We start from the raw sequence: 25,688 nt of genomic DNA on the forward strand, positions 1-25,688 counted from the left end.
CCCAGACCAAGGCCACACCCCTGAGCTCTCAAGCAGCGGCCCCTGCCTACCCCCTGCCAGGCTGCCTCCAGCTGTACACTTGCCATGTCATGTGTCCCCAGGCTGGTCCTGGTAGCAGAGATGAAGCAAGCTCTTACCCGTAAATGTCCTCTGTAGGCCTCTGAGTCATCAAGCTTGAAACTTTGTCTTGGAATTTGCTCTGTTGCCCCCAGTTGAGTGTGTCAAGCAGGGCTTCTCAAGGCCAGGGTCGGGGGCGGCTGTGGAACGTCACTTCCCTGGGAACGCTCCTGAGTTCAGCTGGCTCACACATGGATCAGATTTGCACCCACCATCCTCTGCCAGGGAAAATAGAAACCATAAAAAAAAAAAACTAGAAAGGAATAAAAAGAAGCTTTTCCTCAGCCACAGTGAGTCACCACCAGGAACATGAGCAAAAGCCTCGTGGGGAGCTGGGCAGGGGATGGGGGCAGGGAGTTGGGGGCCCTCTGCCCCCGAGGGTCTGGGCAGGTGCAGGGGAGGAGTGACTGCCATCCATGCGGGCCGGTACCCCCCCGCTGCCCGGGTGGGGCTGGGACTCCACTTAACTTTAAGACTCAAATGCTGGAAGTCCCTAGAGCTGGGCCCACGGAGGCAGCTACGGGGCCTGTCAGGGCATCCCTTTCTGCTGAGGAGCATGACCGTTAATCCAAAGTCCCCAAGAGCAGCGAGCAGGTCCAGGGGAGTGGCAGGCTCGTGGCCTCCTGTGGCTGCCGCTCACCCTTCCAGGCTCAGTGCCTCCTGGCACCAGGTGGGACATCTGTACCCATGTCCACAGGCTCCTGTGAGCCAGAGGGGGTCTGCTGGACACTCTGGCCTCTGCACTCCCACCTCTAGCTTCCTGAGAGGAGCCTGGGCCTCCCCCTCACTCCCAAGGAGGGTCTGCTCAAGGGGCCGCAGCAGGACAAGGCTTGCCGGAGGGAGGGACAGTGGCATCTCAGCCAGGTAGGCCTACTCTAGCTGCTTTTGGAGGGAGGGAGGAGCATTCTCGGAGGACCCTATGGGCCAAGAGGCTCCCCGGAGCTCTCCAGCAGCCACGTGAGGGCTAGGCCAATGGAGCCCATGGACGCGAGCCTGTCAGCACTCCCACCCGGGCAGGACGAAGCCCATCCTATGTAGCTCGCAGGCCAGAGCACACGTTTGAGGGCCATGGAGAAGGAGAGAGAAGGGGCTCCCGCTGGGGTGTGCCTGAGGAGTAGGGTCAACAACTGTCTTTGCTGCTCAAACAGTTAGGAGGCAGCACTGGCGGGGGCCTTGGGAAGTGTGAGGGTCACTCCCACTTCTGGGGGACCCCAGGTGACCTTGGCCTGTTCCTTCATCTGCCAGACCTCGGGGTTCCTGCTTTCCAAATGTGGTCACCCGTAAGCATTGATCCCACATCTCAAGAGTGCTGGTGGGGCCCTGAGGTGGGGGTTGGGAGGTTTGGGGGGCAGAGAGGGGGCCCCCATTGGTCCTTCTGGGGAATAGCTGAGCTCTGGGCCAAAAGATGTCCCCAGGCCAGCCAGCCAGCCAGCCAGCCCAGCGGGAGACTGCCTCGCCCCAGTGGCTGTGGAGCCCACAGTCCCATTGCACTCCACCTCCTGGTCTGCAGCCCACAGTCCTCTCCCCTGGGGCCAGCCCCCTCACCTTTGGGCCCCCACACAACTGCGCCTGCTTCTGGAGTGTGTGTGCTGGACTGGCTCCTGGGGGAGTGGCCCAAAGACCCAGCGGGCACAGGGGTGGCCTTCCTCTGAAGACAGGCTGGAGGGACCAACAAGTCAGTGACTGGAGGGTCCGGGGACAGAGGGCAAGGAATCGCTGGGAGGTAGAGCAGTCGCCCGTGGGAGAAAAGGCAGGGGGGCCCCAATGCGGGAGACTGAAGCCCTCCAGGCTGGGACTGCCCTGTCGGTGCTCACATCTCAGGTCGGGCATGTGGAGGGCAGGTGGGGCAGTGATGAGTCCTGGTCCAGCAGGCCCACCATCTCTCCCCGTTTCTAAGTGACAGAACAGCCATTCCGGAAGAAGTGATGTGTTCAGGTCACAGCCTGTCACTGATGGGGACGGTCCAGGCCAGGCTGAATGCTCTTTCCATCTGGGCCTGACAGCCTCTGGCGCCTGTCTTGTTGGGGCCCACGTGTCACCAAGAGACACCCTGGGGCCTCAGCCTGGGCACAGGTGAGACATTCACCCGGCACCAGCACAGCGTCCCCGAGGTCTAGCTGAGGCAGCCACAGGACACAGGTGAGCAGGAGGGGGTGGCAGAAGCTGGGAGGCCCAGAGGAAGCAGCTCCAGTCCGAAAGCTGAGCCACTGGGGAAGCCGATGGCCGAGCGGGGCCTTCTGGAGGCCCTTCCTCCACTGCCCAGCCTGCCTGCACGCGTGTGGTAGTCCCACTGGACAGCCCGGGGAGTCCGGGCTATGGACGGCAGGCCCTGGGGTCAGGTGCCCACCCCTCTCTGCTGCAGTTCTGGGTCCTGTGTCCAGGCAGCAGGGCACCAGCCCTGGACCCATCCTATCCTCTGCACCTCCCTCTCAGGAGAGGCCCCTAGATGTGCCCCCTTGCCCGCAGGCTGGACCTTCCCAGGGGGCCAAGCTGCTCGGGCCCACAAGAAGGGGGTTACCCAGAACCACAGGACCTGGGGTCTCCCAGACAGAGTCTAGTCGTCCACACAACTGGCGGAATAATTTCCTTGGTTTCTGACAACTTGAAAACCACATGTGATTTTCCAGAGCCCGGGTCCCCGCCCAACTCACCAGGCCTACACTGCTGAGCGAGCAGAGTTCACTGAGCTTCCTTCCACTCACCGCAGGGCCTGGGCCCTGGGGAGGCGGGGGTCACCGCAGCTGTGGGGGTGCTTTTGGCTGGCCGGGCGGGGGTGGGGGGAGGCAGGCTTCCAGAGCCCTGGGGGGACCAGGCCCGCAGACTGGGACAGCCGCATGTGGCAGCGCAGCGTGACAGCCGCCAGGGTCACATCCGTCTGTCCGAGGGGAAAGCTTCCACATGGTGTCTGGTGGGGGAAAAGAATGTTGGTGGTGGTGCTCGTCTTCACCCACATTAACTCCCCATGAATTGAAGTGGATGCTGGAAGAGGAGCCACCACAGTGTTCCCGGAGAACAGGAGCCTGAGCCCGTGTCCCCCAGGAGAAGTCTCCCCGCAGAAGCTGCAGAAGCATCAAGAACCTGGGCTGGGTAAAAGAGTTGGCTTTCTGTTCCAAGCATCCTGAAGGTGAAATTTTTTTTTAAGATTTTATTTATTTATTCATAGAAATGCAGAGAGAGAGAGAGAGAGAGAGAGAGAGAGGCAGAGACACAGGCAGAGGGAGAAGCAGGCTCCATGCAGGGAGCCCGCCTGACATGGGACTCGATTCCGGGTCTCCAGGATCACGTCCTGGGCTGCAGGCGGCGCTAAACCACTGCGCCACCAGGGCTGCCCCTGAAGGTGAAATTAAAAGGCAAATGAAACACTGGGGAAGGACCCAGACCCCTCCACACAGAGGGAGCAATGTGGAGACCTACAGTGGCCCTGGACTGTCCCCCCGAGCCTCAGTGTCTCCCTCCAACAATGGGGTCACAGGGGCACAAGGACTTCTTCAGATGGATCTAGAAAGCTGTGCCTGAGAAACAGTGTCTGAAAAAAGATGCTTTTTTTTTTTTTTGCAGATTTTATTTATTTATTCACGAGAGACACAGAGAGGGAGCCGCAGAGACACAGGCAGAGGGAGAAGCAGGCTCTACGCAGGAAGCCCGATGCGGGATTCAATCCGGGGTCTCTGGGATCACACCCTGGGCCAACCATCCAGGGATCCCCTGATAAAAGATACTTTTAAACCAATCTGACTTTGTTTCCATGTTTAATTTCAATTTATATTATTTTTTTTAAAGGTTTTATTTATTTATTTGAGTGAGAGAACGCACACGAGCAGGATGGAGGGGCACAAGGAAAGGGAGAAGCAGGCTCCCTTCCCGCTGAGCGGGGAGCCTGATGTGGAACTCGATCCCAGGACCCCGGGGATCACAACCTAAGCAGATGCTTCCTGCACTGAGCCCCCCAGGTGCCCTGTTCCCATTTCTTAACGTGAGTGATGAGACATAACCGGCAATTTACAAAAGTAGAAACATAAGTTGCCAGTAAATACACACAAACCGTTGACCTCGTTAAAAATCAGGAAAATGCAAATTGAAATATGCAAAGTACTACTTTTCCTATATAAAATTCTCCAGGATTTGACACCTCCTGCTGCAGGCGGTGCTGGGAAGCCACTGAGCACTGTCACTCGGAACCATCTGGCTGCAAAGAACAGAAGCCCGCTGTGCTCGCTAAGCTTGCGTGTCCCCGACTGGGCTGGGGATGCCAGCGGAGCTGGTAAAGCTTCTGGGTGTGTCTGTGCCATGTGTCCACCAGACGTCCCCTGAGCCAAATCAGTGCACGGGCAAAGCAGACGGTTCCTGCGATGCAGGTGACCCCAGTCTGCCTGAACTGAGATGGTTGTCCCCTGTTCCTCTGTCCCCTGACGTCAGCTGCCCAGGTTCTCAGGCCTTTGGGCTTGGACTGAACCACAGTCCCTGCTGCCCTGGGCCTCAGCTAGCTGAGCGCACACAGGGTGAGACTCCTTGGCTTCCGTAACCGCATGAGTTGAACCTGCACGATCCATCGACCTCCGTCTCCCTCCTGCACACTCTCTCTATACACACCTATTTATACACATACACTACCCTCTGGGGAACCCTGCCCAGTGCTCCCTCTGCAGCGGCCAGTCTTGACCGGCCCTCCCACAGACACCTGGTGGGACAGGGTCTCCGCTCCCCTGTGCAGCCCAGCCTTCCCCGTCCACCCAGGCTGCCCCACAGCCCGGAATTTTGGCTCACCCTGTTTCCCGGAGGAGGCTTGGACCAGGTCCCAGGACTGTGGCCTACCCCTTCTTCCAGCCAGCCACAGCCATACCACGCAGGGCTGCACCGGGCCCCATCCCCAGGCACCACAAGAGGACCCGAGGGTGCAGCAGGCCCCGCATCGTCTTCTCGGTGATGGGTGGCCAGCCGCACAAAGAGCACATGCCCCAGTGCCCGCCCCCACCCGGCGCACATTCCCGCCCTGTGGTGGGCTGTGGCCACGCTGAGGCTCTCTGTAGCCCTGGGGAGGGGGACAAATCCGGCTTGCCCAGCCCATCCCCAGGGAGCAAGGTATTAGTCCCTGAGGAATCCTCCCCTGGTCCACCCAGGCAAATACAACAGCTTCCCAATTGTAGCAGGAGAGACTGCCACCAGCATGGTGGGCATGGCCTGTCTTGGCAACGTCTTTGCCATTCCCTCTTTAGACATCACTACTTTTGGTCCTTTACCCAATGGCCCTTCCTCTGAGGCTCCCCCACTGCCCCGCATAGGACTCAGCTTGCCCACATCCCTGCTTTGCATCTGACACCTTGACCCCCGGGGCTACCCTGACCCCGTTGATGGCTCCAGTGAGTGGCTCCGTGCTGTGTCATCATAGAGCCCTCCCCCTTTGACCACAGGCTTGGCCACCTGGCTGCTCAGCCAGTGGGACAGGAACAGACCTGGTTCAAACACATCTGGTTCGAGGACATCCTGAAGAAGTGCTTGCAGTGCCCCTCCCCCTCCCCACCTTCCAGAACCCTGATGGCAGACCTGGGCCAGCTTGCTGGAGAACAGAGCATGGGGCAGGCTGAGGACAGAGCTGGCGGCCTGTGAGCATTTCCACCTGCTGAGCCAGGTGCTCAGTCACTCAGCGAGGACTGTCACGTTCCTCCCACTGGGTCACATTCACTCCTGCACTCTCCCTGTGTGGAGGGCCCCGAGGAAACATCTCTTAAATGTCTGAGCTTCCCTAGGGCCTTGTGAGCCTGAGTGAGGACAGGAGTGTGGTCGGTGCTGGCGCTGGGCTCGAGCTAACTGACCTAGGTCGTCTGTGGGCTCCGTGAGAAGATTAGCAAGAGCCCCTTCCTCTCCCAGAAGGCAATAGCTTTGCCTTATGACAAACCCCAACCAAGCATAACAGAGCACTGATGGGCAACACTCACGTGGAGGTGCTGACAACTGAGACCCACGTCACTGAGAGGCTTGGCCTCTGAGTGGGTCTGGCACCGCTGTCCCTGCCAGACTTAGCAACATCATCTCTGGAAAAAGATACAGTGTCCAAAATGTAAAATCTACCTAAAAGATACCTGCTTCTCCCTCTGCCTGTATCTCTGCCTTTCTCTGTGTGTCTCATGAATAAATAAATAAAACCTTTTTAAAAATTCAGTCTAGGGATCCCTGCGTGGCGGAGGGGTTTGGCGCCTGCCTTTGGCCCAGGGCGCAATCCTAGAGACCCGGGGTCGAATCCCACGTCGGGCTCCCGGTGCATGGAGCCTGCTTCTCCCTCTGCCTGTGTCTCTGCCTCTCTCTCTCTCTTTCTGTGTGACTATCATAAATAAATAAAAATTAAAAAAAATTCAGTCTAATACTTAGGTTTGAATAGTTTCAGATACCACAAAGGGTCCTGTGTCCCAGTTGATTGACAATCGACGACTCATGACCTACAACTTCCTCTTACCCGAAATGGCTTTTCAGTTAAGATAGAGTCAGCAGTGAGTGATGGAAAAACCCAATGTAACAACGGTTAACATAAGATAGAAATTTTTCCTCTCATGTAACCAAAAATCAGAAGCAGGCAGTCCACAGCTGGTGTAGCAGCCTCACAACCACCAGAGATTCTGGCTCGTTTCGTCTTGTTACTCCCCTGTTTTCAACGTTCAGCTTCCATCTCTTGGTATGAAATAGCTGCTTAAGATCCAGCCATCATTCCATCATCCCAGCCAGCAGAAAAGAGGAAAGGAATAGCAGAGCATAATGTCCTCCTTTAAGAACACTTTCTAGAAGCTCACACGAAGCTCCAAGTTGATTCCATTGGCCTTGGCCAGAGCTCAGTCCCGGGCCATCCACAGCTACAAGGGAAGCTGAGAAGTGCAGCCTCTTTCTGAAGGCCTCGTGCCAGCCAAATCTCAGGAGTTCTGTTACTGAACAAGGAGGAGATAATAGATGCTGAGGAATAATTAGTCTGCGACAGACAATATTCTCTTCTGAGTCTGGCGAGATTACTAAACTCTGAGGAAGGTATAGGGCTTCGGCCCAGGGCGTGATCCTGGAGTCCCGGGATCGAGTCCCACGTCGGGCTCTCTGCGTGGAGCCTGCTTCTCCCTCTGCCTGTGTCTCTGCCTCTCTCTCTCTCTCTCTCTCTCTCTCTCTCTCTGTGTGTGTCTCTCATGAATAAATAAATAAAATCTTAAAAATAAATAAATAAATAAAGTCTTAGGAAGGTATAAAAAAGAGATGCAGCATCTGTTGGAGGAGGGTGTCAAAGCTGAAACCCTTGGAAAGTGTCAGAACAAGAAACCATCCGTGGCATTAGCAACGTTACAGTCTGTGCGGGGGTAATGTATTCACCTCCCCACACGTCTGATCGCAGACCCGGGCCAGAGGCCCAGGCTGTGGAGACAAGACCCAGCAATCAGCTCCAATGGAGAATGGGGGTGGGGCCCAGCAGGCGTGCACTCCAGCTCCACAGCTCTTGCCACCAGAGCACTCATAGACAGGCTGCATGATGGGCACTGGCACCCCGAGCCCACAGGAGGAGGAGGCTCCCCAGCAGAGGAGAGGGACACTCCAGCCCAGCACAGCGAGGGCATGCGGGAGGGCAGCCAGAGCCTGGTTGCCTTCCGGAGGAAGGAACGAGTGGGCCGCGCCAGACAAGTCACTGCGGGAAAGGGACGGTGTCCGGGCAGAGGCACACACCTGCCAAGGTCCAGAAGGCCCTGCTGGTGAGAGGCAGCCCAGAGGATTCCAGGAGGACGGGTACAGCGTGGACGGGGCTTAAGGGCAGCATGAGGCCTGAGGGCCCATCCCATGGGCAGAGGGGCTTCATGCAGCTGAGTGGAGTCACGGGGAGTAGATGGACTGTGCAGTGCAGGGGTCCCAGGCTGCGGATGATACTAGGGTGATGCCTGCAAAATCTGGGCTCCGCAGATGGGGAGGGAGGGGCCAGTGAGGCCACTGGCTGTAACAGGTGGGAGGGGGCCTGAGAGGGGCCCGCAGAAGAGTATCTACAGGGGAGTACACCGGTAAGCCAGGGTGAGGGCGTGCCCTGCAGACGGCTGGTCATATGTTTCTGAACCCAGGGGCATGAACCGGGCAGTGTGGATTTGGGGGGTGACTGATGTGTGAGGGGAAGGTCAGACGCACCCAGGGAGAGTATGCAGAAAAGTGACTCTACCCCACTCAGGTTTGATGAAATGCTCAGATGTTTTGCGTCCCCTCCTTGAGACGCCACTTCCCCAAAACGAGTGTTCGGGGGACTGGGGGTGGCCCACTGCCTGTGCCAGGCTGGCCTGTGCTGTTGGGTGTGCAGTCCTGCCAGCCTGGGTCCTCAGGAACAGGGGTGGGGACTGTGGAGTCAGAGTGGCCAGTGCCCTGCCTGCCCCACTGCCACCCCACCCCTGCACCCCACCTGCTGAACGACTCAGAGCTGCTGGCTGTGGGCCTATTAAACACTCCACTCCTTGTGCCAGTGGTGTGTGCTCATCATCGAAAAATCAGAAAAGAGGCAAAATAACAAAGCGATTGAGGTTAAGTTGTATTGAACATATCCAATCTCCCAGAGAGAACAACCAACAGTTGGTTACATAATCCTCCCCACTTCTAGAAAGCCCAGAGCTGAGAGGTCTGCGCTGGAGCCTGCCTCCCTGGGTCCCACCCCTGAAATAACAGAAAGTGCATACATGAGCCTCCATCCTCATTCCCGACACGGAGCTCCTGGAACCCTTGGAATTTCCCCCTCGACAAGAGCCCTGGGAGCATGTTTTGTTCTAACATCCAGTCTTTGATCCCATCCCAGACACAGAGTTCCTAAATCTCTTGGAATTTCCCGGGTGAAGGGTGTGTCTTCCGTTCTAATGAGTGACTCTGGGTGGGCTCCAGAATGGCCCCAGGAGGGACCAGGATCGCCGGAAAGATCAAGGCACGATTGGGAGCCTGGAGTACTCAGCCTCAACCCCCTCTTCCCTGGAAGGGAGACGAGGTGCAGATTTGTTTCAGGATCCTGCCTCCATGCGGAAGCCTCCATCAAACCCCCACGGTTCAGGGTTCGAGGAGCTTCCCGTGGTGCTCTCCAGCCCCTTGGCACCAGAATCGGCTGGCAGTACTGTCCTGGGCCTTCATCTGGCCTTCATCCCTATCCTTTACTATCCTTTGTGTCAAGGAATCTCGCAGGGAAACTTTTTCCTGAGTCCTGTGAGTCAGGCTAACAAATGGTCAAATCAAGAAGGGGTTCAGGGAACCTCAATGTACAGCCAGTCAGTCAGAAGCACAGAAGTACCTGGACTTCAGGGCGAGGCTGAGCCCTGAACCTGTAGGGTCTCCTCTAACAGCTGCAGCCTGCCTGTAGGGTTGGGGCTGAGGTGAACTGCAGGGCACCCAGCCGGCGTTGGAGAATTGCTCAGGGTGGGTGGCAGAGGTCGTGGCAGAGGAAAGGAGGCCCAGGTGCTCTTCCAGGACAGCACCCGGACACTGCGGTTCACCAGTGGCGCAAAGCAGGCACGTTACTAGGGCTCCGTGCGTCTCTATCTCCTCCCGGCAACGCGGGAACACGGAGTCCATCCACGTCGGAATGTCCCAGGCATTGATGAGCTCAGGAGAGTGCTAATCTCATCATGCGCGTGCCCATGCATAGGAAACATGTCATCATTAAACTCTCAGACATATGCCGCCCCTGGAGAGACCACACGCTGAATTTCCACCCATCGCCAGCGTCTAAGGTATCAGCTCCTGGCCCGTGTCGTCCCCTGTGTCCACCCGTTACTCAGCACCATTTGAAGCAAATCCCAGACATCCTATGACTTCACCAGGAAACATTCTGTGCGCGCCTCTAAAAGACAGGACTCCTCTGCCTCTGCTTAACACAACCTACAATCACTCTTGACCACAATTCCTCCCACATTCAAAGCTACTAACAACCTGTGCGCCCTCCCCAGTTGCTCCACGCATTCTACTTCCTCCAGCCTGTTTGTTTGAATCGGGACCCAAAAAAGGCCCTTGTGCAGAGAGCAATCGCCCAGTCCCTTGTATCCCTCTGTGACAATGACATGTCACCTGATGCCGGAGGGCGCCCTAGCAGTCCGGGTGGCTCAGAGGTTTAGCGCCACCTTCAGCCCAAGGTGTGACCCTGGAGACCCGAGATTGAGTCTGGCCTTGGGCTCCAAGGCATGGAGCCTGTTTCTCCCTCTGCCTGGGTCTCTGCCTCTCTCTCTCTCTGTGTCTCTCATGAGTAAATAAAATCTTTTTTTTTTTTTTAAATGAGGACCTAGGCCCATTAGGGTGCCCAGGTAACTGGTGATGAAGCCCAGCAACACCTGGAGAGGGCGGAGGATGCGGAGCATTGGGGGAGGGGAGGGCAGGCCAGGCCCAGCCACACTCCCTGTCAGAGGGGCTACGGGGTCAGGCCCCCACCCACCCTCACGCCCTCGATCCTCACCTCAGGTGACCCACTGGGAGCCTGACACAACCACTCACGCCTGTCCACTTGGTTTCTAGGACAGCAGCTTGCCCAGTTCTCCCGATGCCCTGGGAACAGTCTTGCTCTTCACAGTGGATGAGGCCCCTGGCTCAGTGTCCACACACGGCCAGCATCTGTCCCCACTGCAGGTGACCTCCTGCTCCCTGACCTGCAGACCACACCTGCAGAGGACTGGGCTTCCACACCGGACCCTGCACCCCTCCTTTGGATTCTGTGGGATCCCAAGGGCCAGTCTGAAGCCCCACTCCTGAGCTGCTTTGGACAGGGCAAGCCAGCCTTTCAGCAGCCAGTGCAGGTGGCCCTTTTCCTCTCTGACAGCCAGATCCAACCTGCCTATCGTCCTGTCCGCTCTACTCACACACCTCACGCAGGTCCCATGCCTTCCAGCCTGCCTCTGAGGGGTCTGCTCTCTTCCATCCTCTCAGGATGGCAGCACGGGCTTGTGGAACCTGAGTGGGGTCCCATCCTGCCCCTGCTCAAAGCCTCTCCTCTGGGTAAAAGTCAAAGACCTTCCTGTGGCCAAAGGGCCTCCCTTTCTGACCCTCCCTGCATCCTCTGTGTGGGTGACACAGGTGCTTGCTCTTCCTGGCACCCGGACCCCCCACAGGGTGCCTCCTCGCCTCGCAGTGCAGCTCCCACCCCAGCCACACACAGCCACAGCCTCCCTCTGCCTCCGTGGCCCGGTTCTGCCTGTCGGCGCTCCCCATCATCATAGCAGCTATCTGTTGCTGCGTAACAAGTGGCCCCAGAGCTGGGTGGCTTACAGCAGCACTGATACCACCTTACTTCCACTAAAATGCAACAAAGGCAGAGACTGCTGTGTGTCCAGTATGCCGTGCCCATGGTACTCAGGCCAGAGCGTGCTCACAGCATGATTTGCTGAGGGGATGCCTCAGCAGTCAAGCAGCCACTGTCTCAGTCATGGCTGTGTCTCTGTGACCTTGGAAACAGCACTTCAGCTCCACACCCGTTTCTCCATCTGTAAGGTGGGAACGTGACGGGAGGACTGATTCTGTGCCTGGGAAGAGAACAGTGTACACCGTAACTAGTAAGGGGCACAGCATGTGGCCTCTTCCACACTGACCGTGAATGTCACGGTGTACCAGTGAGGACCCCCCACTGTGGCACCAGACCCCATCCCTTTCCAACCGCACAGGGCGCTGACCTAGACACCCCCTGAGCTGCAGCCCCACCACCTGTCTTCCTCTGGGGAAGGACAGAGGGCAGATTCTGACCTTGACCTGTCTCACAACATGGGGCCATCTGCTGCCTCCCTATCTGACCTCTTAAGACCCTGCACCCTGCGGGCTGCTCTCCAAGGCAACCTTGGCCATTCAGCTCAACTTGCCAGCCCAGGGCTCTCCGTGAAGCCAGTACTGGAACACCCAATCATGCTTTCTGTGTTTTATTTCAGTGATAACAGTAGTAAATGGGACGATATCTAAATAAAGGGCATTGGTTCTGTTAACCTTAACAATAAAACTGCCAGTTGTTTTACCAGGAACAGATGGTTTATTCGGGAATAAAAGAACTGCAATCTGAGACCCACACGCTGGCAAAACCTGAGGCGGCAGGGCGGGTGCGGGGGGCCTGCAGGGAAGCGTCTGTCTGTCCGTCTGTCCAGAAGGGCTCCCGCCTCCCAGGTCCGGCCTGGGAGGCCAAGCTGGGCTCTTCCAGTGGGGTCCGCGGATGGCCTCGCTGGGAGGGCTGCGAGCGTCCCCTGCTGGAGCGTCCAGCTCCGTCTCCGCGAGGTCTCCCTTCACTGATGGCTGTCGCACTCCTTCAAGAGAAGAGTGACCTTCTATCTTGTCATTACATAAATGAAATAAACTGTGGTGGGAAGAGTAGACAATTTTGTCCATTTGTGATGGAATTTGGGTCAGTGAATGTCCCTCTTCTCATAACCCCTTAGGTCCCCACTGTGGCGCCCCACTGAGCCAGGGCTGGTTGGCCAGATGAACCCAGAGAAATGCACTGAACCACGAGCCTCTAGTCCATCACCCTCAGGCCCAGTTCCTGTGGTTGCAGGGCCAGGGGTTCAGAGGCTGTCCTCTACCCTCTGGCCTCTCCAGATCCTGACCTGAGGCCTCCCACTCCCCTACCTCCTTCTTACACAGACTCTGTTTGTGTCCCCCTGACCCCCACCCCCAGATTCACGGGATGGAATCCTGACACCCAGGGTGCTAGATTCAGAAAGTGGGCCTTGAGATGTAATGAGGTCATGAGGGTGGAGCCCTCCGGGATGGAATCAGGGCCCTCATGAACGAGGTGCCCTATTTCACCCCTTCCACCGTGTGGGGACACAGCGAGAAGGGTGCAACCTTCCCCAACACTGAATCTGCAGTTCCAGACTCTTGAACCCTGACAAGTAAACATCTACTGTTTATAAGCCACCAGCTACATATTTAGTATAGCGGCCCAGATGGGCTAAGGCACCATCCAGTCAGCAACCACCCCCCCTAAAAAGGCAGTATGGTTTCTCAGAAGCAAAGCATCTCTTCTTGGTATACAATGTTCCAGGCCCTTGGTAAGCCACAGCCCCTAGCACTAGCACATCTATTCCCATCAGAAATGAAATCCTGTGGCTCTGACAGATCTTTGCAGATCAGGGAAGGTTGGCCACAGAGTCCATTAGCAGAGCCCAGAGCTGAGCCCAGGTCAGAGCTGTAGACTCAGAGTGGTGGGTCGAACGGTGGTGCCCCCAAGTCATGTCCACCTGGAACCTCAGAATGGGACCTTATTTGGAATAAAAGTCTTTGCAGGTGTCATTAAGATAAGAAATTTCAAGATGAGGTCACCCTGAATTAGGAAGGGCAGGCTTTATTTAACCTCAATGACTGGGGCCTTCATCAGAAAAGAGGAAGGGAGGGGGCCACCTGGGTGGCTCAGCGGTTGAGCTACTGCCTGGAGTTCCAGGACCGAGTGCCGCACCGGAGTCCGCATGGGGGTCCCTGCAGGAAGCCTGCTTCTGCTTCTGCTTGTGTCTCCCTCTCTCTCTGTGTCTCTCATGACTAAATAAAATCTTAAAAAAGAAAAGAATAGAGGAACGGTGGGATGGGGCGAGGCAGTCACCAGCCTAGCCCTCCCAGGAGCCACTGGAAGCTAGAAGAGGCAGGAAGGGTCCTCTCCTAGAGCCCCCACAGGAAGCATGGCCCTGCTTACACTTTGATCTTGGAACTCTGGCCTCCAGAGCTGGGAGAGAATAAAATTCTCTCGTTTTAAGCCACTTGGTTTATCGTGGGATGTGAAAACGCAAAGTGCCGTGGGCTGAATTGTGTCTTCCTCCTCCACCCCTCAAATTCACATGCTGCAGCCCTAACCCCCAATGTGAGTATATTCAGAGATAGGGCTTTTAGGAAGCAATAAGGTTAAATGCGGTCCTAAGTGTAGGGTCCTGATTGAATGGAATTAGCGGCGAATGGCGAGGTGGAGATCTCTCTCTTGCTGTGTCTCCTTGCAGCTCAGGAACAGGCCGTGCGTGCTGACAGGAGGCCTCAGAATGAAGTCGGCCTGCCTGTACTTGATGCTGGACTTGCGGCCTCTAGACTGTGAGAAGTGTCTGTCATTCAAGCTTCTGGTGTAGAATTTTGTTACACCCACCTGAGCTAACACAGCAGGTACCCCACAGCCACCATGGTGTAGAGGGAAGCTCAGGAAGGCCCAGGGCGAGTGCCAGAGCCACCCGGCCAGCAGCATCAGCAGTCTGATCATGCGCTCCTGGAATGCTGCTGGCAAGCAGCTCCAAAAGCCAGGAACCCAGAGGAGGGGTGGGCCCCAGAGCCTGGGCAGGGCCCCAGCCCCACAGGCCAGGGGCAGGTGCAAAAAGCACCAAAGTGAGTTTTTGAGAAGGTGGTCCACGGGGAGGTTTTGTGAAGGTCATGTGGGTGGAAAGATCACCCCCAGGGACCTCTCTGAGCTGGAAATGGAAACAGGAAATGGCTAGATGGGATTGATCTTGGAAAAATGCAAACTCATATATCCGGGCAAGAGTGAGTGAGACAGCCACAGTCCAGAGCAAGTGGGGGACTGCAGCCCCCAGCGAGGCTGCAAGGGCCTCTCTGACGTTTTGACAGGTGGTCTCAGCATGAGGACAGTCTCTGAGGCTGGGGACTGAGGAGTCTGGGAATCCCCCAGGCAGCTTTAGTGGAAGGAGAGGGCTAAGGCTTCCACTTCCCAGCGGGCCAGACGGTGGTGACCCAATGGTCCAGGGAGAGATAGCACCTCACACGCAGTCCTGCAGCCTTGCTCACAGGGCTTAGGTCTCCACTCAATCAGCATGGAGGGTCCTCCTCCTCTCACAAGGCCTCCCAGGGCCTGTAGAAGGCCCTGTGTTCCTCAGTTTTGCAAGTTGCCCAGCATTTGTAGCATTAGGATGTGATGGGTCATTAGAAGTTGCCTCTACCTCCTGGCCAGAGGCAGAGGACATTCAGAGGGAAGGAAATGCTTTTATTTGATTTGATTTTATTTTAATTTTTATTTATTTATGATAGTCACAGAGAGAGAAAGAGAGAGAGGCAGAGACACAGGCAGAGGGAGAAGCAGGCTCCATGCAGGGAGCCCAACGTGGGACTTGATCCCGGGACTCCGGGATCACGCCCTGGGCTGAAGGCGGAGCTAAACCGCTGAGCCACCCGGGCTGCCCTCATTGTCTTTTTCTTATTCATCTGTGGACAGTTTCACAATGACAGGAATTCGACAATTTCAAAATATATCACACACTCCCCCCTCCTCCCCTGCCTGCCTTTTAATTTTAAATTTTATCACATTTTCAATTTGCATACGGTCAAGTCTGCCATTCTCTTCTTCCACTTCTCCAGGGTTACTGCGACTGACCATAAAACATCCGTCCACTTTCCAGGACGAGTTTGCTTCCTCTTGGATGTGGATGTTTCATCCATCTGGATTTTATTCTGCTCTTGCGGACTGACAGAGGAAGCCAGCTTCTATTTTTCCAAACGGCCAGCCAGTGGTACCCACACCACCCACAGGAAGACCAGCCCAGCCCGTTCCAACCTCCTGCTCCCACCCGCCCCCGCCCCGCGGGTCCCCATGTCTTTCCCCTCACTGCACAGCACCCCTGCGGGGACCCACGCCGCCCCCGCCCCCGCCCCCGCGCTCACTGGCTCCGCCTTGACTCCGCCTTGACTCCGCCCCCGCGCTCACTGACTCCGCCCCCGCGCTCACTGGCTCCACCCCGCCCCCGCGCTCACTGGCTCCGCCTTGACTCCGCCTTGACTCCGCCCCCGCGCTCACTGACCCCGCCCCCGCGCTCACTGGCTCCGCCTTGACTCCGCCCCCGCACTCACTGGCTCCATCCCGCCCCGGCCCCGCCCCGGCGCTAACTGGCTCCACCCCGGCCCCGCCCGGTTCGCCCGGTTCGCCCCGCGCCGGCGCACTTCCCAGCCCCTCCACGAGTCATTTGCATATAAGGCGTGTCCTCCGGCGCTATTTGCATGGAGCCCGGGCGCCGCGCCGACTGGATCCCGGGGAGCGCCTGCGGGCCCGGAGCGGCCTGATTTGCCTGGGGGAGGCCTCTCGCCGGGACCCCCAGGTGCCGCTTCCCCTTCCAGCGGCCTTCGCCGCCTTTCTCCCGATTTCCGCGTGCCTTTTCCGGCGCCTGCCCGCGGCCGAGACAGGATGCTCCCGAAGCGGCGGCGAGCGCAGGTCGGGGCCCCCGGCGGCCCTGCCTCCTCCGAGGCGCGCTTCCCCGGCGTCGCCATCTACCTGGCCGAGCCACACATGGGCCGCAGCCGCCGGGCCTTCCTCACGCGCCTGGCGCTCTCCAAGGGCTTCCGGGTCCTGGATGCCTACAGGTGCGCGCTGGAGGAGAACCTTGCGGCCCCGGGGCGGGGGAACGGGGCGGGAGGCGGGCACCTGCCTGGAGCGTCTTCCGCGGGGGGGGGCACCTGGGGGCGGTGCTCACGGGGGACTCTGTGGGTGTGGCCTCGCCGGCAGGCCCCACACCCCGGCTGTGGGTTTGAGGGCCTCAGTACAAAGTGCCCTGCTCAGAACTTTGCAAGTTCCCAGCCACTTTCACAAGTGGTGTTTCTTTTCAGCTCAGACCATTGAAATCCAAAATGACTCACCTGGCAGCTGACCCCCGGGGCAGAGGGGCACCTGAGACTTTGGAGTCCAAGTTAACCTTGGCACTTCATGCTTCTGTGGCTTTTCTCTCAATACCCTCTTCCATAAAAGTGTGCTAGCGCCTCGGCCAGGAGTGCTCTGTAGGACACGGAGAGAACCTACCAGAGGCTTCCTGAAGACCGAGACGGGTGTGTGCGGTGGCTGAGGGCCCCCTGGCTCACGGCCTTCTGCCCTGGGTGAACCCATCTTGCTGCCCTGTTAGCCAAACTGCCCTCTCTCCTCCTGGCTGAGACAGTGATGGGAGTGAGGCTCCAAGATCGGCAAAAATCAGCCACAGGGACACTGCTGAGGTTAAGGAAATGGGTTCCCTTAGGTTTGAAGGTGAAAGAGCAAACAAACCAGGGGCCAGTGCCCCAGCTGCTCACCCTGCCGCTCATTCGTTCTTTCACTCACTCACTCATTCATTCAACCATTCCCCATGGTTAGACCCGCTTCGAGAAGTTTAGTGTGCTGCGTGCTGTCTAAGCCCTTTTGTTTATTAGCTTGTTTAATCATTGTAACCATGCTACACAGTAGAGGTGCTGTTAATCTGCTTTAAAAGGGAGGAAATCAGAGCACAGAGAAGTGACCCGCCCAAGGGCTCACCGCATGTATGTGGCAGAGCTGGGGTTCAAACCCAAGCAGTCTGGGTCCAGCACTCAGATGAAGGCCCCTTGGTCCTGCCCCCTAAGGAACTCCTTTCTCGGGGGCCAGGGGAGAGGAAAACAAGTTAGCAGAAGCGTGGGTTGGGCCTGTGATCACAGCTAGAGCAGAGAACCTCAGCCTGTGGGGGCTGGGATTGCAGGGGTGTCCATCTGCGAGAAGGGGTGCCCGCCAGGCAGAGGGGACAGTAAGTGAAGGCCTGGTGGCACGGAGCAGGGTGGACAGGGACCTCTGGCCTTCACTTCTCTCCCTGCCCAGCTCTGAGGTGACACACGTGGTGATGGAACAGACCTCAGCAGAGGAGGCCAGCCACTGGCAGGAGCACAGGGCGGCCGCAGCCTCTCCCCAGCGATGCTCCCGCCCAGCACTGCTGGACATAAGCTGGTTCACAGAAAGCATGGCAGCCGGGCAGCCGGTACCCGTGGAGTGCCGGCACCGCCTGGAGGTAAGCTGGGTGGCTGGGTGCAGGCTGTAGCTCGGTGGGACGGGCGACGTGTTGGCTTCAGGTAAGGCGAGGGGTAGGGGTAGTGCAGACCACAGGGGCCCTGGAAGGCCAGGCCCTCCTGGTTTCTGCTCCTGTCATTGGTGTAAGCTCCTGGGGTCCACTTGTTTTTAGCATTTTCAGGCCTTTCTTGCTCAAGTAGTGAGACAGTAACCCCAGGTGAGAGAGCGCCAGGACCAGCAGGAGGCTGTCCTCGGGGTGCTGTGGGTCTGTGGACTCTGCCCCCCCCCCCGCCCCGTCAGCGCTTCCTGGGCATGCAGAGCCAGGGGATGCAGGGGTGGGCTCAGAGTCGGGCTGCCCGCGGTGCCGCCCTGGCTCCACCTGTGGGCCCCCAGCCCATATATCTGTCTGTGAGGTGGGGATGACGTGCGCTGCTGGTGCATGATTGGCAGGGTTCGGGAGGTGGAGCGCTTGCATTGTGCGCAGCGACAGGGACAGTCCTCTGTGAGAGTCAACAGGTGGCATCTGTACTGCTCTGGGGGAAGAGCCCCTCCTCAGCCAGCTTGGCAGGGCAGGGCTGCCTCTGTGCTTCCTGTCCCTGTCAGAGGCCAGGGTCTGGGGGCAGCCTCCGAGTGGCCTCTGTATGGCCTGTCCACAGGTGGCTGCGCCCAGGAAAGGGCTGCCCTGCCCAGCGAGGATGCTGCCCTATGCCTGCCAGCGGCCCACACCCCTCACACACCACAACAGCAGCCTCTCTGTGAGCCTTGGGTTCCCAGCATCCTGGGGTGGGAGCAGGCCCGTGCCAGCCTGGGGACAGGTGGCTGAGAGCTAGAGGGTGGGGAGTGAGGCACCCTTGCCCTTCACTAACAGCCTCTCCCTGCAGGAGGCCCTGGAGATGCTGGCGGAGGCCGCAGGCTTTGAGGGCAGCGAGGGCCGCTTCCTCTCCTTCCATAGGGCAGCCGCAGTGCTCAAGGCCCTTCCAAGCCCGGTCACGGCCCTGAGCCAGCTGCAGGGGCTGCCACACTTTGGGGAACACTCCCGCAGGGTCGTCCAGGTAGGTGCTCAGTACAGTTAAGGGGTGGATCAGGAATGCAGGCCAGAGGTGGCCCGGGGGTCATGACACAGGTGGTCAGAGGCTGAGTGCCCTATGGAGGCTGGCTTCCAGCTGGGGCCAGCCACCCTCGAGTCCTCCTCTGTAAGTGCAGCCCACATCCGGTGGCTGGGAGGGACCGACAGGACTGGTCGCTGGCAGTGTGGGCATCGGCCCCGCCATCTGCGATGGTGGAGGGAACCCCTGCCTTGGAGCATTTCTTTTTAAAATAGAAAGTATTTAAGGATCCAAGATATGACCTCCTTGATGTGTCCTGTGAAGCCAGACCAGCTGATGGCACACTCACCACTGGGGGAGTACGTGCGGCCCCAAACAGACTCTTGAAGTCAGCTAAGCTTTTGAATGAAGTCCCATTGAATACACCAGCTATGTCTTGAAAAGCCACAGTTTACACATCCCAGGCCTGGTCATTTGTGTTCCCGGGACCCCGGGGCTGTGAGGCCAGGAGCACTGCTGCCTCCCGGGACCCTGCGGGGATGCAGCCGCCTGGTCCCAGGGGCCCAGCTCTGGTCTGAAGTCAGGCTGAGACCTGTGCCTTGTCCCTAGGAGCTGCTGGAACAGGGAGTGTGTGAGGAAGTAGAGAGAGTCCGGCTCTCGGAGCGGTACCAAACCATGAAGGTATGTGCAGTGGGGAGCCCAGCAGGGACCTGGAGCCCACTAGCCTCCCCCAGATGACAGCATGGTTCCAACCCCATCCAGGAGGTGAGCAGGGGCGCCCAGGGGTCAGAGGAGGTCTCGCCAAGGAGTGGCAGCTAGGCTGACACCCGATATGCGCGAGGCAGCCAAGCCGGGATGGGCAAGGAGAAGCTGGGGTTTAGTACAGGGAATTTTGTCGATCGCTCAGCACCATCTGTTCTCATTGGACCATCAGTGGAATATGCTCCAGTGTATCGTATGCTCCGGCACCTTAAACACAGCCTACCGGACGGAACTTAACCTTCTGGAGGGTCATGGAAACACTTGAGTCTATGGGGTGCTCATCCTTGCCCTGCCTCCCTGTGATCTCACACCCTGCTTGTCGCCCTGCCTGTGTCACAGCACACCTTCCACTGTTCTGGCCGCTGCTGACCTGGTGAGCCAGAGTTTCTGGCCACCTCAGTCACGCTGCTCTGACATCTGTCCGGTCAGCCCACGTTGGGGGTGTGGGGCTTCCCTGGCAGGGAGGGTCAGCAGGCTCTGGGAGGTGGCCCAGAATGTCGTCAGGGCCAACAGGGGCTTCAGAGAGGGAGCCACATATGAAGGACGGAGGGTCCCAGGTAGGTGCCTAGCGGGTGCCCAGACCCATAGAGAGGAGATTGAGAGTTAGGAGTTTATTGCCGTCAGCAGCATGGTTAGGTTGTTCTGAGCATGGTTTCTGTCGGGACCCGAGCTCCTGGTCTAGAGGAGGGAGGCGGCGATGGCCAGCATAGCCCAAGATGGGCAGGGCTCGCGGCCCCCAATGCCACCAGGTTCCTCCTCCTACCAGCACGCTGGCTGCCTCCACCCACAGAGACCTGGCCGTAGGAGGCTCCCCTTCCCTGGGTTACGGCCTCCACCACTGCACAGACCTGACCTTCTGTTTTGCTTCCAAAAATTTCCAGGGAGGGGATTGGCTGGGGCAGGTGCCTACCTCTGACCAATAAGCCGTGGCTGGCGATGAAAGAGGTGACTTGCTGGCACTGAGCTGTGGGCCCACCCTTTGTGGGAGAGCCCTGTGGGGCCAGCCGCCCCGATGAGAGGTAGCTCCCGCGGTGTGGTTCCCTGTGGCCAGGCAGTGACTCCAGCTCCAACCTGTGCTTCCTCCTGACCATGCTGTGCTTATCCCCCAAACAGCTTTTCACGGGGATCTTCGGCGTTGGGGTAAAGACTGCTGACCGGTGGTACCGGGAAGGGCTGCGGACCCTGGACAGCCTCCAGGAGCAGCCCCAGAGGCTGACCCAGCAGCAGAAAGCAGGTGAGCCTCAGAAAGGATGGGGCCCCGGGGCCCTGGTGGCACGCAGGCCCCTCAGCTGGGCTTCCTGGTTCCCACCTAATGGGGTCAAGATCCATTGCAGCCCTTTCGTAGTGGACAGGGACAGCACCGTGGCTGCTGAGACCTTCTCACCTCCTGGTTGGACTTGGACCAGGGCCAGGCCTGGGCCTTTTACTCCTGATTCCAGGAAGGGAAGGCTGTGTCCGATCGGCCCATGCTCTGTGGGGCTGGTGTCCTGGCACACCTACTGATGGCACAGGGACCTGTGTGACAGGAGAGGTTCAGGACGGGGCCTGCTCATAGCAGGTGGCACCTGAGAGCTTGTCAGCTCTGGGTTGAGGCCTGTCTCAGCCACTTACTAGGCAGGTCGACTTCTCTGAGGCTCAGTTCGCTGTGAAGCACGGGGTCTGTGTTTCTCCGTGCGAGCCAGCAGGTAGCAGGTGTTATCGCATTCTCTTCTCTCCATGTGGCCGGGGTTGGGGGCCTGCCCAGGGTGTCCCACAGCCCTGCACCCACCACTTCGTCGAGCATCTTCCCTCAGGCTGGAGGGGGTTGAGACTCATGGAATCCTGTGACTCATGGAACATCGGGCAATGTCATCACTGGTGCCGCTCAGTCGCCTCTCCCCTGCCGTGGTGAAGGGGGAACCGCCAGCAGCACTTACTGAGAGCCCACACTGCCAAGGGCTGCCAAGGGCTGTGGCTCCCCCTGTCGGGCCTCTCCTAAGTGCGGAAGCAGCCGTCCTCACGAACCCTCATGCAGGTGCCGAGAGGGCCCAGGGCCCAGTGAGGGGCTCCCTGAGTGCACAGCCGCCCGCCACCTCCACGACTTTATCATCTTCTGGTCCCTTTTAGGAATGGGAAACCGAGGCATTCAAAGGGTGCATTGTGGCTGCATCCCTCTCAGCATCCTGCCGGGCCGGGTGCTGCTGGTGGGAGAACCGGACAGGGGCACAGGGGGCCTCTGGCTTTCCCTTCAGCTGCTGCACGTGAATCTACAGGCCCCTCCAAGGGAGAGTTTGCTCCGGAAAAGGGAGGAGGGGCGGTGGAGAGCGGGAGCCGGTGGGGCCTGGAAGGTCAGGAGAGCTGTGCTGTCCTCAGGGCTCCAGCACTACCGGGACCTGAGCACCCCGGTCAAGCGGCCCGACGCCGAGGCGCTGCTGCAGCTGGTGAAGGCAGCTGTGGCGCCCGTCCTGCCTGGGGCCACTGTGACACTGGCTGGCGGCTTCCGGAGGTGAGGGATCTGGCGTCCCCAGCCATGGCCCTGGTCCTCCCCCACAAAGGCACCAGAGGCCAGCCACGGAGGGAGGGCCTTCCCCACCAGCAGGACTCGGGAGGACACCGAAGCTACAGCCCTGGGGGGGCCCGCAGCTCAGACCGGACCCCCTCAGGGGGAAGTTGCAGGGCCACGACGTGGACTTGCTCCTCAGCCACCCCCAGGAGGGCCGGGAGGCGGGGCTGCTGCCCAGAGTGATGCAGTGCCTGGAGAAGCAGGTGAGGGGCTCCCGGGGCCTGTCCCGAGTGTGCGGCCTGGCCCTGGCTCCTGGCCCCCAGCCCCATGCCACGGTGGCCGCCGTGCCTGCTGTCCCCGCAGGGCCTCGTCCTGTACCAGCAGCACCACCCAGGCGGCTGTGGACACGCCGAGCCCCCGCCCCGCCAGAGCCACCCCATGGATGCCTTTGAGAGGACTTTCTGCATTCTTGGCCTGCCTCAGCCCTCAGGGGTGCCTGTGGGGAGCACCCAGGGGCCCTGCCCCACCCGGAAGGCTGTGCGGGTGGACCTGGTGGCCGTCCCCATCAGCAGGCTCCCCTTCGCCCTGCTGGGCTGGACAGGCTCCAAGGTAGGGTGCGTGCTGCGGGGCGGGCCTGGGGGCGTGAGCAGCGCTGCCACTCCTGCTCTCCCCACAGCACTTCCAGAGGGAGCTGCGCCGCTTCTGCCGGAAGGAGAGGGGGCTGTGGCTGAACAGCTGCGGGCTTTTTGATCCAGAGCAGGTGTGTTGGGGGTGGGAGGATGCCTGGGGGAGGACCCTGCTGGGGGGTAGCCTACTGGGGGAGGATGTGGGAGGAGGAGCCTGCTGGGGGGATGCCTGGGGAGGGATGCCCTGGAGTAGGAGCCTGCTGGGGGAGGAGCCAGCTGGGGGGGAGATGCCTGGGGAGGGATGCCTGGGAGAGGAGCCTGCTGGGTTCCACTGCCCTTCCCCTCCCCCTCCCCTCCGCCCCCTCCCCTACCCTACCCCACCTCCCCACCCTTCTCAAGGAAGCCAGCACAGTGGGGTGGGGGGCTCCCAGGCATTAACACCCCCACTCCTGTTGCAGAAGATGCTTTTCCATGCAGCTTCGGAGGAAGACATATTCAGGCACCTGGGCCTTGAGTACCTTCCCCCGGAGCAGAGAAATGCCTGAACCTACCCACTGGCCGCTCTGCTCCGCTCAGCTCCAGCAAGCCAGGCCCTGTGGGCTCCAGGGAGAAGAGACCTGGGCATCCCCATGCCCTCTGGCCCCTGACTGGGAGCCCCAGCTATGTGGGGTCCTGCTCCCTGACCCAGGCCCCGTGGGCCCCAGGTCCTGCCCACCCTCCTCCCCCCACCACCCCCCCCTCCCACTTCCAGTCCGATGAAATGAAATGAGCACGTGGAAGCAACCAAGCTGTGTTCTGAATGTGCCACTGGTGCCTGGGAGAGCGCTGCCTGCTTCTGCCAGAGGCCACCTACCAGGGCCCCAGGCCCCCATAAGCCGCAGGGTATCACTGGGCACAGAGGGGGATCATGGCTGTGTGACCCTGGGCCCATGGGGACAGGAACAGCACCACGTGTGCGGTGGGCGGGCTGCAGGGCCAGAGGTGGCGTATGGTGGCCTCCCGGACCCGAGAAAGGGGCTGGGACCTGGAGCTCTTTCCCACCAGGAGTCCTTGGGGCCACTGCTGGCATCTGCAGATGGATGGGCACAGAGGTAGGGAGCTAGGGGTGGGGAGAGGACTTGCCCCACTGCCCCCACCTCCCAGCCTGGCCTCCTGTCTCTGCGTTGGCTCGTCCAAGGTCCCCTTCCCAGAAGGCAGGTCCCCATTCTGGGAATGGCGGGTCACTGGCGTCCCTCCCAGCTCCCAGCACTCCAGCAGTTCCCTACCTGCCTCCGGGGCCCCCAGGGGCCTGACACTCCTGCCTGCCCCCCTCTGCGACCCCGGGGCTCCTCTGCACTCCCAGTGCTCTGAGCAAGCTGATGCCTCCCAGGGAGGGCCCTCTGCTGCTCACCCCCCAGGCATGCCCAGGCTTTGCAGCTGGACATCCCAGGTCTCCAGCTGAGGCCTTCCCTGGCCACTCACTGCATTTAAATATATTAAAGTAACACAGCGAGGTTGACCCTGGGGCATGCAGTTTGTGTCGACCTATCGAGTGCCACCAGGCCAGCCTTGAGAGCAAAACAGCCGGTCATTATGCCAGCAGACTGGGTTTCTTTGGGAATGGTAGGGCCAGGTGGAAACGCAGGAGGGACTGCTCTGTGTGCAAGTGCAAGTACAAGTCCCATGGAGGAAGTTGGGCGTCGGCTGGTGTGGGGAGGGGGGACACGGACGCCTCTTGTGGGCAGCAGGGCAGGGTCCTCCCCGAGCCCCCTCCCACCTTCCAGACTCTTCTAGGGGGAGTCTCCTTCCTTCAGTGTGCCTGGTCGCAGTCAGGCTGGCCCGGGCCGACCCGTCCCATCGTGGCCTCGTGCTCGCGGGCCGGCGGTCGCTGTGATTTCGCCGCCAGGGTGTGGTGTAGGAGCAGTGGCCTGTGTGGGCCCCCGGGGGGCTGCCAGGCCTCATCCGCCCCGCGCCGTGTTCCACGCCACACGGAGCACCTATTGAGAACAGTGGGCTTGTCCCTCCAGACCGTGGAGGGAACCGCTGTGAACTCGGATGTACAGGTTTTCATGGGAACGTAGGTTTTCCTTTCTCTAGGGTAAAGGGTGAGACGCAGGGGTTAGTGCGTGTGCCAGGGTCTAAGACTGGCCAGGTGGCCCTCAGCGGCCACGCCAGCCCCGTGTGCCAGCTCACGCTGGTCCACACCTGTCGTGTCCCCAGTGTCAGCAGCGTTGGGCTGTTTCACTGCTGTACCATCGGCATCCCCACTCTGGCGACATGTCCGAGTTTTTTGTCCATTTCTTTTTTTTTTTAAGATTTTATTTTATTTATTCATAGAGGCAGAGAGAGAGAGAGAGAGGCAGAGACACAGGCAGAGGGAGAAGCAGGCTCCATGCAGGGAGCCCGACGTGGGACTTGATCCCGGGTCTCCAGGATCACGCCCTGGGCTGCAGGCGGCGCTAAACCGCTGTGCCACTGGGGCTGCCCCTGTCCATTTCTTAAAAACACTGAATTGTTTTCTTACTGTGAATTTGAAGGCTCTTTGTGGTCTTTGTACACAGGACGCTTGCTGCTGCGACGTGTGGCTGTTCCTGCATGTGCAGCTTGTGCTTTCCTTTCTTACTGGGGATTTCTCAGAGCAGCCGGTCTGGTTTACCAGTTATCAGTGGGCCGTTTCTCGTGCTTTTGGTTATGTCTCTGACCCTCAAGTCACAAACGTATTCTTTGTTTTCTTGTGTAGTGTACAACTTATGTTTTTTTAAAAAGATTTTATTTTTCATGAGAGACACACAGAGAGAGGCAGAGACATAGGTAGAGGGAGACGCAGGCTCCATGCAGGGAGCCCGATGCGGGACTCGATCCCAGAACCCAGGCATCAGGAAGGCGGATTGGATTTTGTCAAATGTTTTTTTTTTTCATCTTTTGAAGTGATCATGTGTTGTTTCTGTCAAAAAAAATTCTATGATATGATATATTAATTGGCT

General features: G+C 59.0%; 1 protein-coding gene and 1 long non-coding RNA gene across 4 annotated transcripts; both read left to right on the forward strand.

The window, feature by feature from the left end:
- The first annotated feature begins 1,465 nt into the window (after positions 1-1,465).
- Positions 1,466-3,807, forward strand: LOC129515688 (uncharacterized). The gene is made up of 3 exons (XR_008665623.1): positions 1,466-2,256; positions 3,091-3,241; positions 3,676-3,807. It is a non-coding gene; the product is annotated as an uncharacterized LOC129515688 (long non-coding RNA).
- A 12,166-nt stretch (positions 3,808-15,973) lies between these two features.
- POLM (DNA polymerase mu) lies at positions 15,974-24,223 on the forward strand. 3 transcript variants are annotated; one of them, XM_055334700.1, is made up of 11 exons: positions 15,974-16,392; positions 17,624-17,810; positions 18,466-18,564; positions 18,691-18,861; positions 19,465-19,536; positions 20,731-20,851; positions 21,970-22,102; positions 22,260-22,362; positions 22,463-22,708; positions 22,776-22,859; positions 23,184-24,223. In XM_055334700.1, the coding sequence occupies exons 1-11, from the start codon at positions 16,217-16,219 to the stop codon at positions 23,268-23,270; spliced, it is 1,479 nt and encodes a 492-aa protein (XP_055190675.1). In that variant the 5' UTR covers positions 15,974-16,216; the 3' UTR covers positions 23,271-24,223. The 3 variants fall into 3 exon arrangements, with proteins under 3 accessions (XP_055190675.1, XP_055190676.1, XP_055190677.1); XM_055334701.1 differs by having other exon boundaries at positions 23,187-24,223; XM_055334702.1 differs by lacking the exon at positions 22,260-22,362 and having other exon boundaries at positions 21,978-22,102.
- The last annotated feature ends 1,465 nt before the right edge of the window (positions 24,224-25,688 follow it).

The sequence above is a fragment of the Nyctereutes procyonoides genome, unplaced genomic scaffold (assembly GCF_905146905.1).
Source record: "Nyctereutes procyonoides isolate TBG_1078 unplaced genomic scaffold, NYPRO_anot_genome, whole genome shotgun sequence".
Classification (NCBI taxonomy): domain Eukaryota; kingdom Metazoa; phylum Chordata; class Mammalia; order Carnivora; family Canidae; genus Nyctereutes; species Nyctereutes procyonoides.

Coding starts and splice junctions, on each gene's coding strand:
- POLM (XM_055334700.1), top strand. CDS start 16,217: ATGCTCCCGAAGCGGCGGCGAGCGCAGGTCGGGGCCCCCGGCGGCCCT. Junction 18,862..19,464: donor ACTCCCGCAGGGTCGTCCAG/GTAGGTGCTCAG, acceptor CCTTGTCCCTAG/GAGCTGCTGGAACAGGGAGT. Junction 20,852..21,969: donor GACCCAGCAGCAGAAAGCAG/GTGAGCCTCAGA, acceptor TGCTGTCCTCAG/GGCTCCAGCACTACCGGGAC.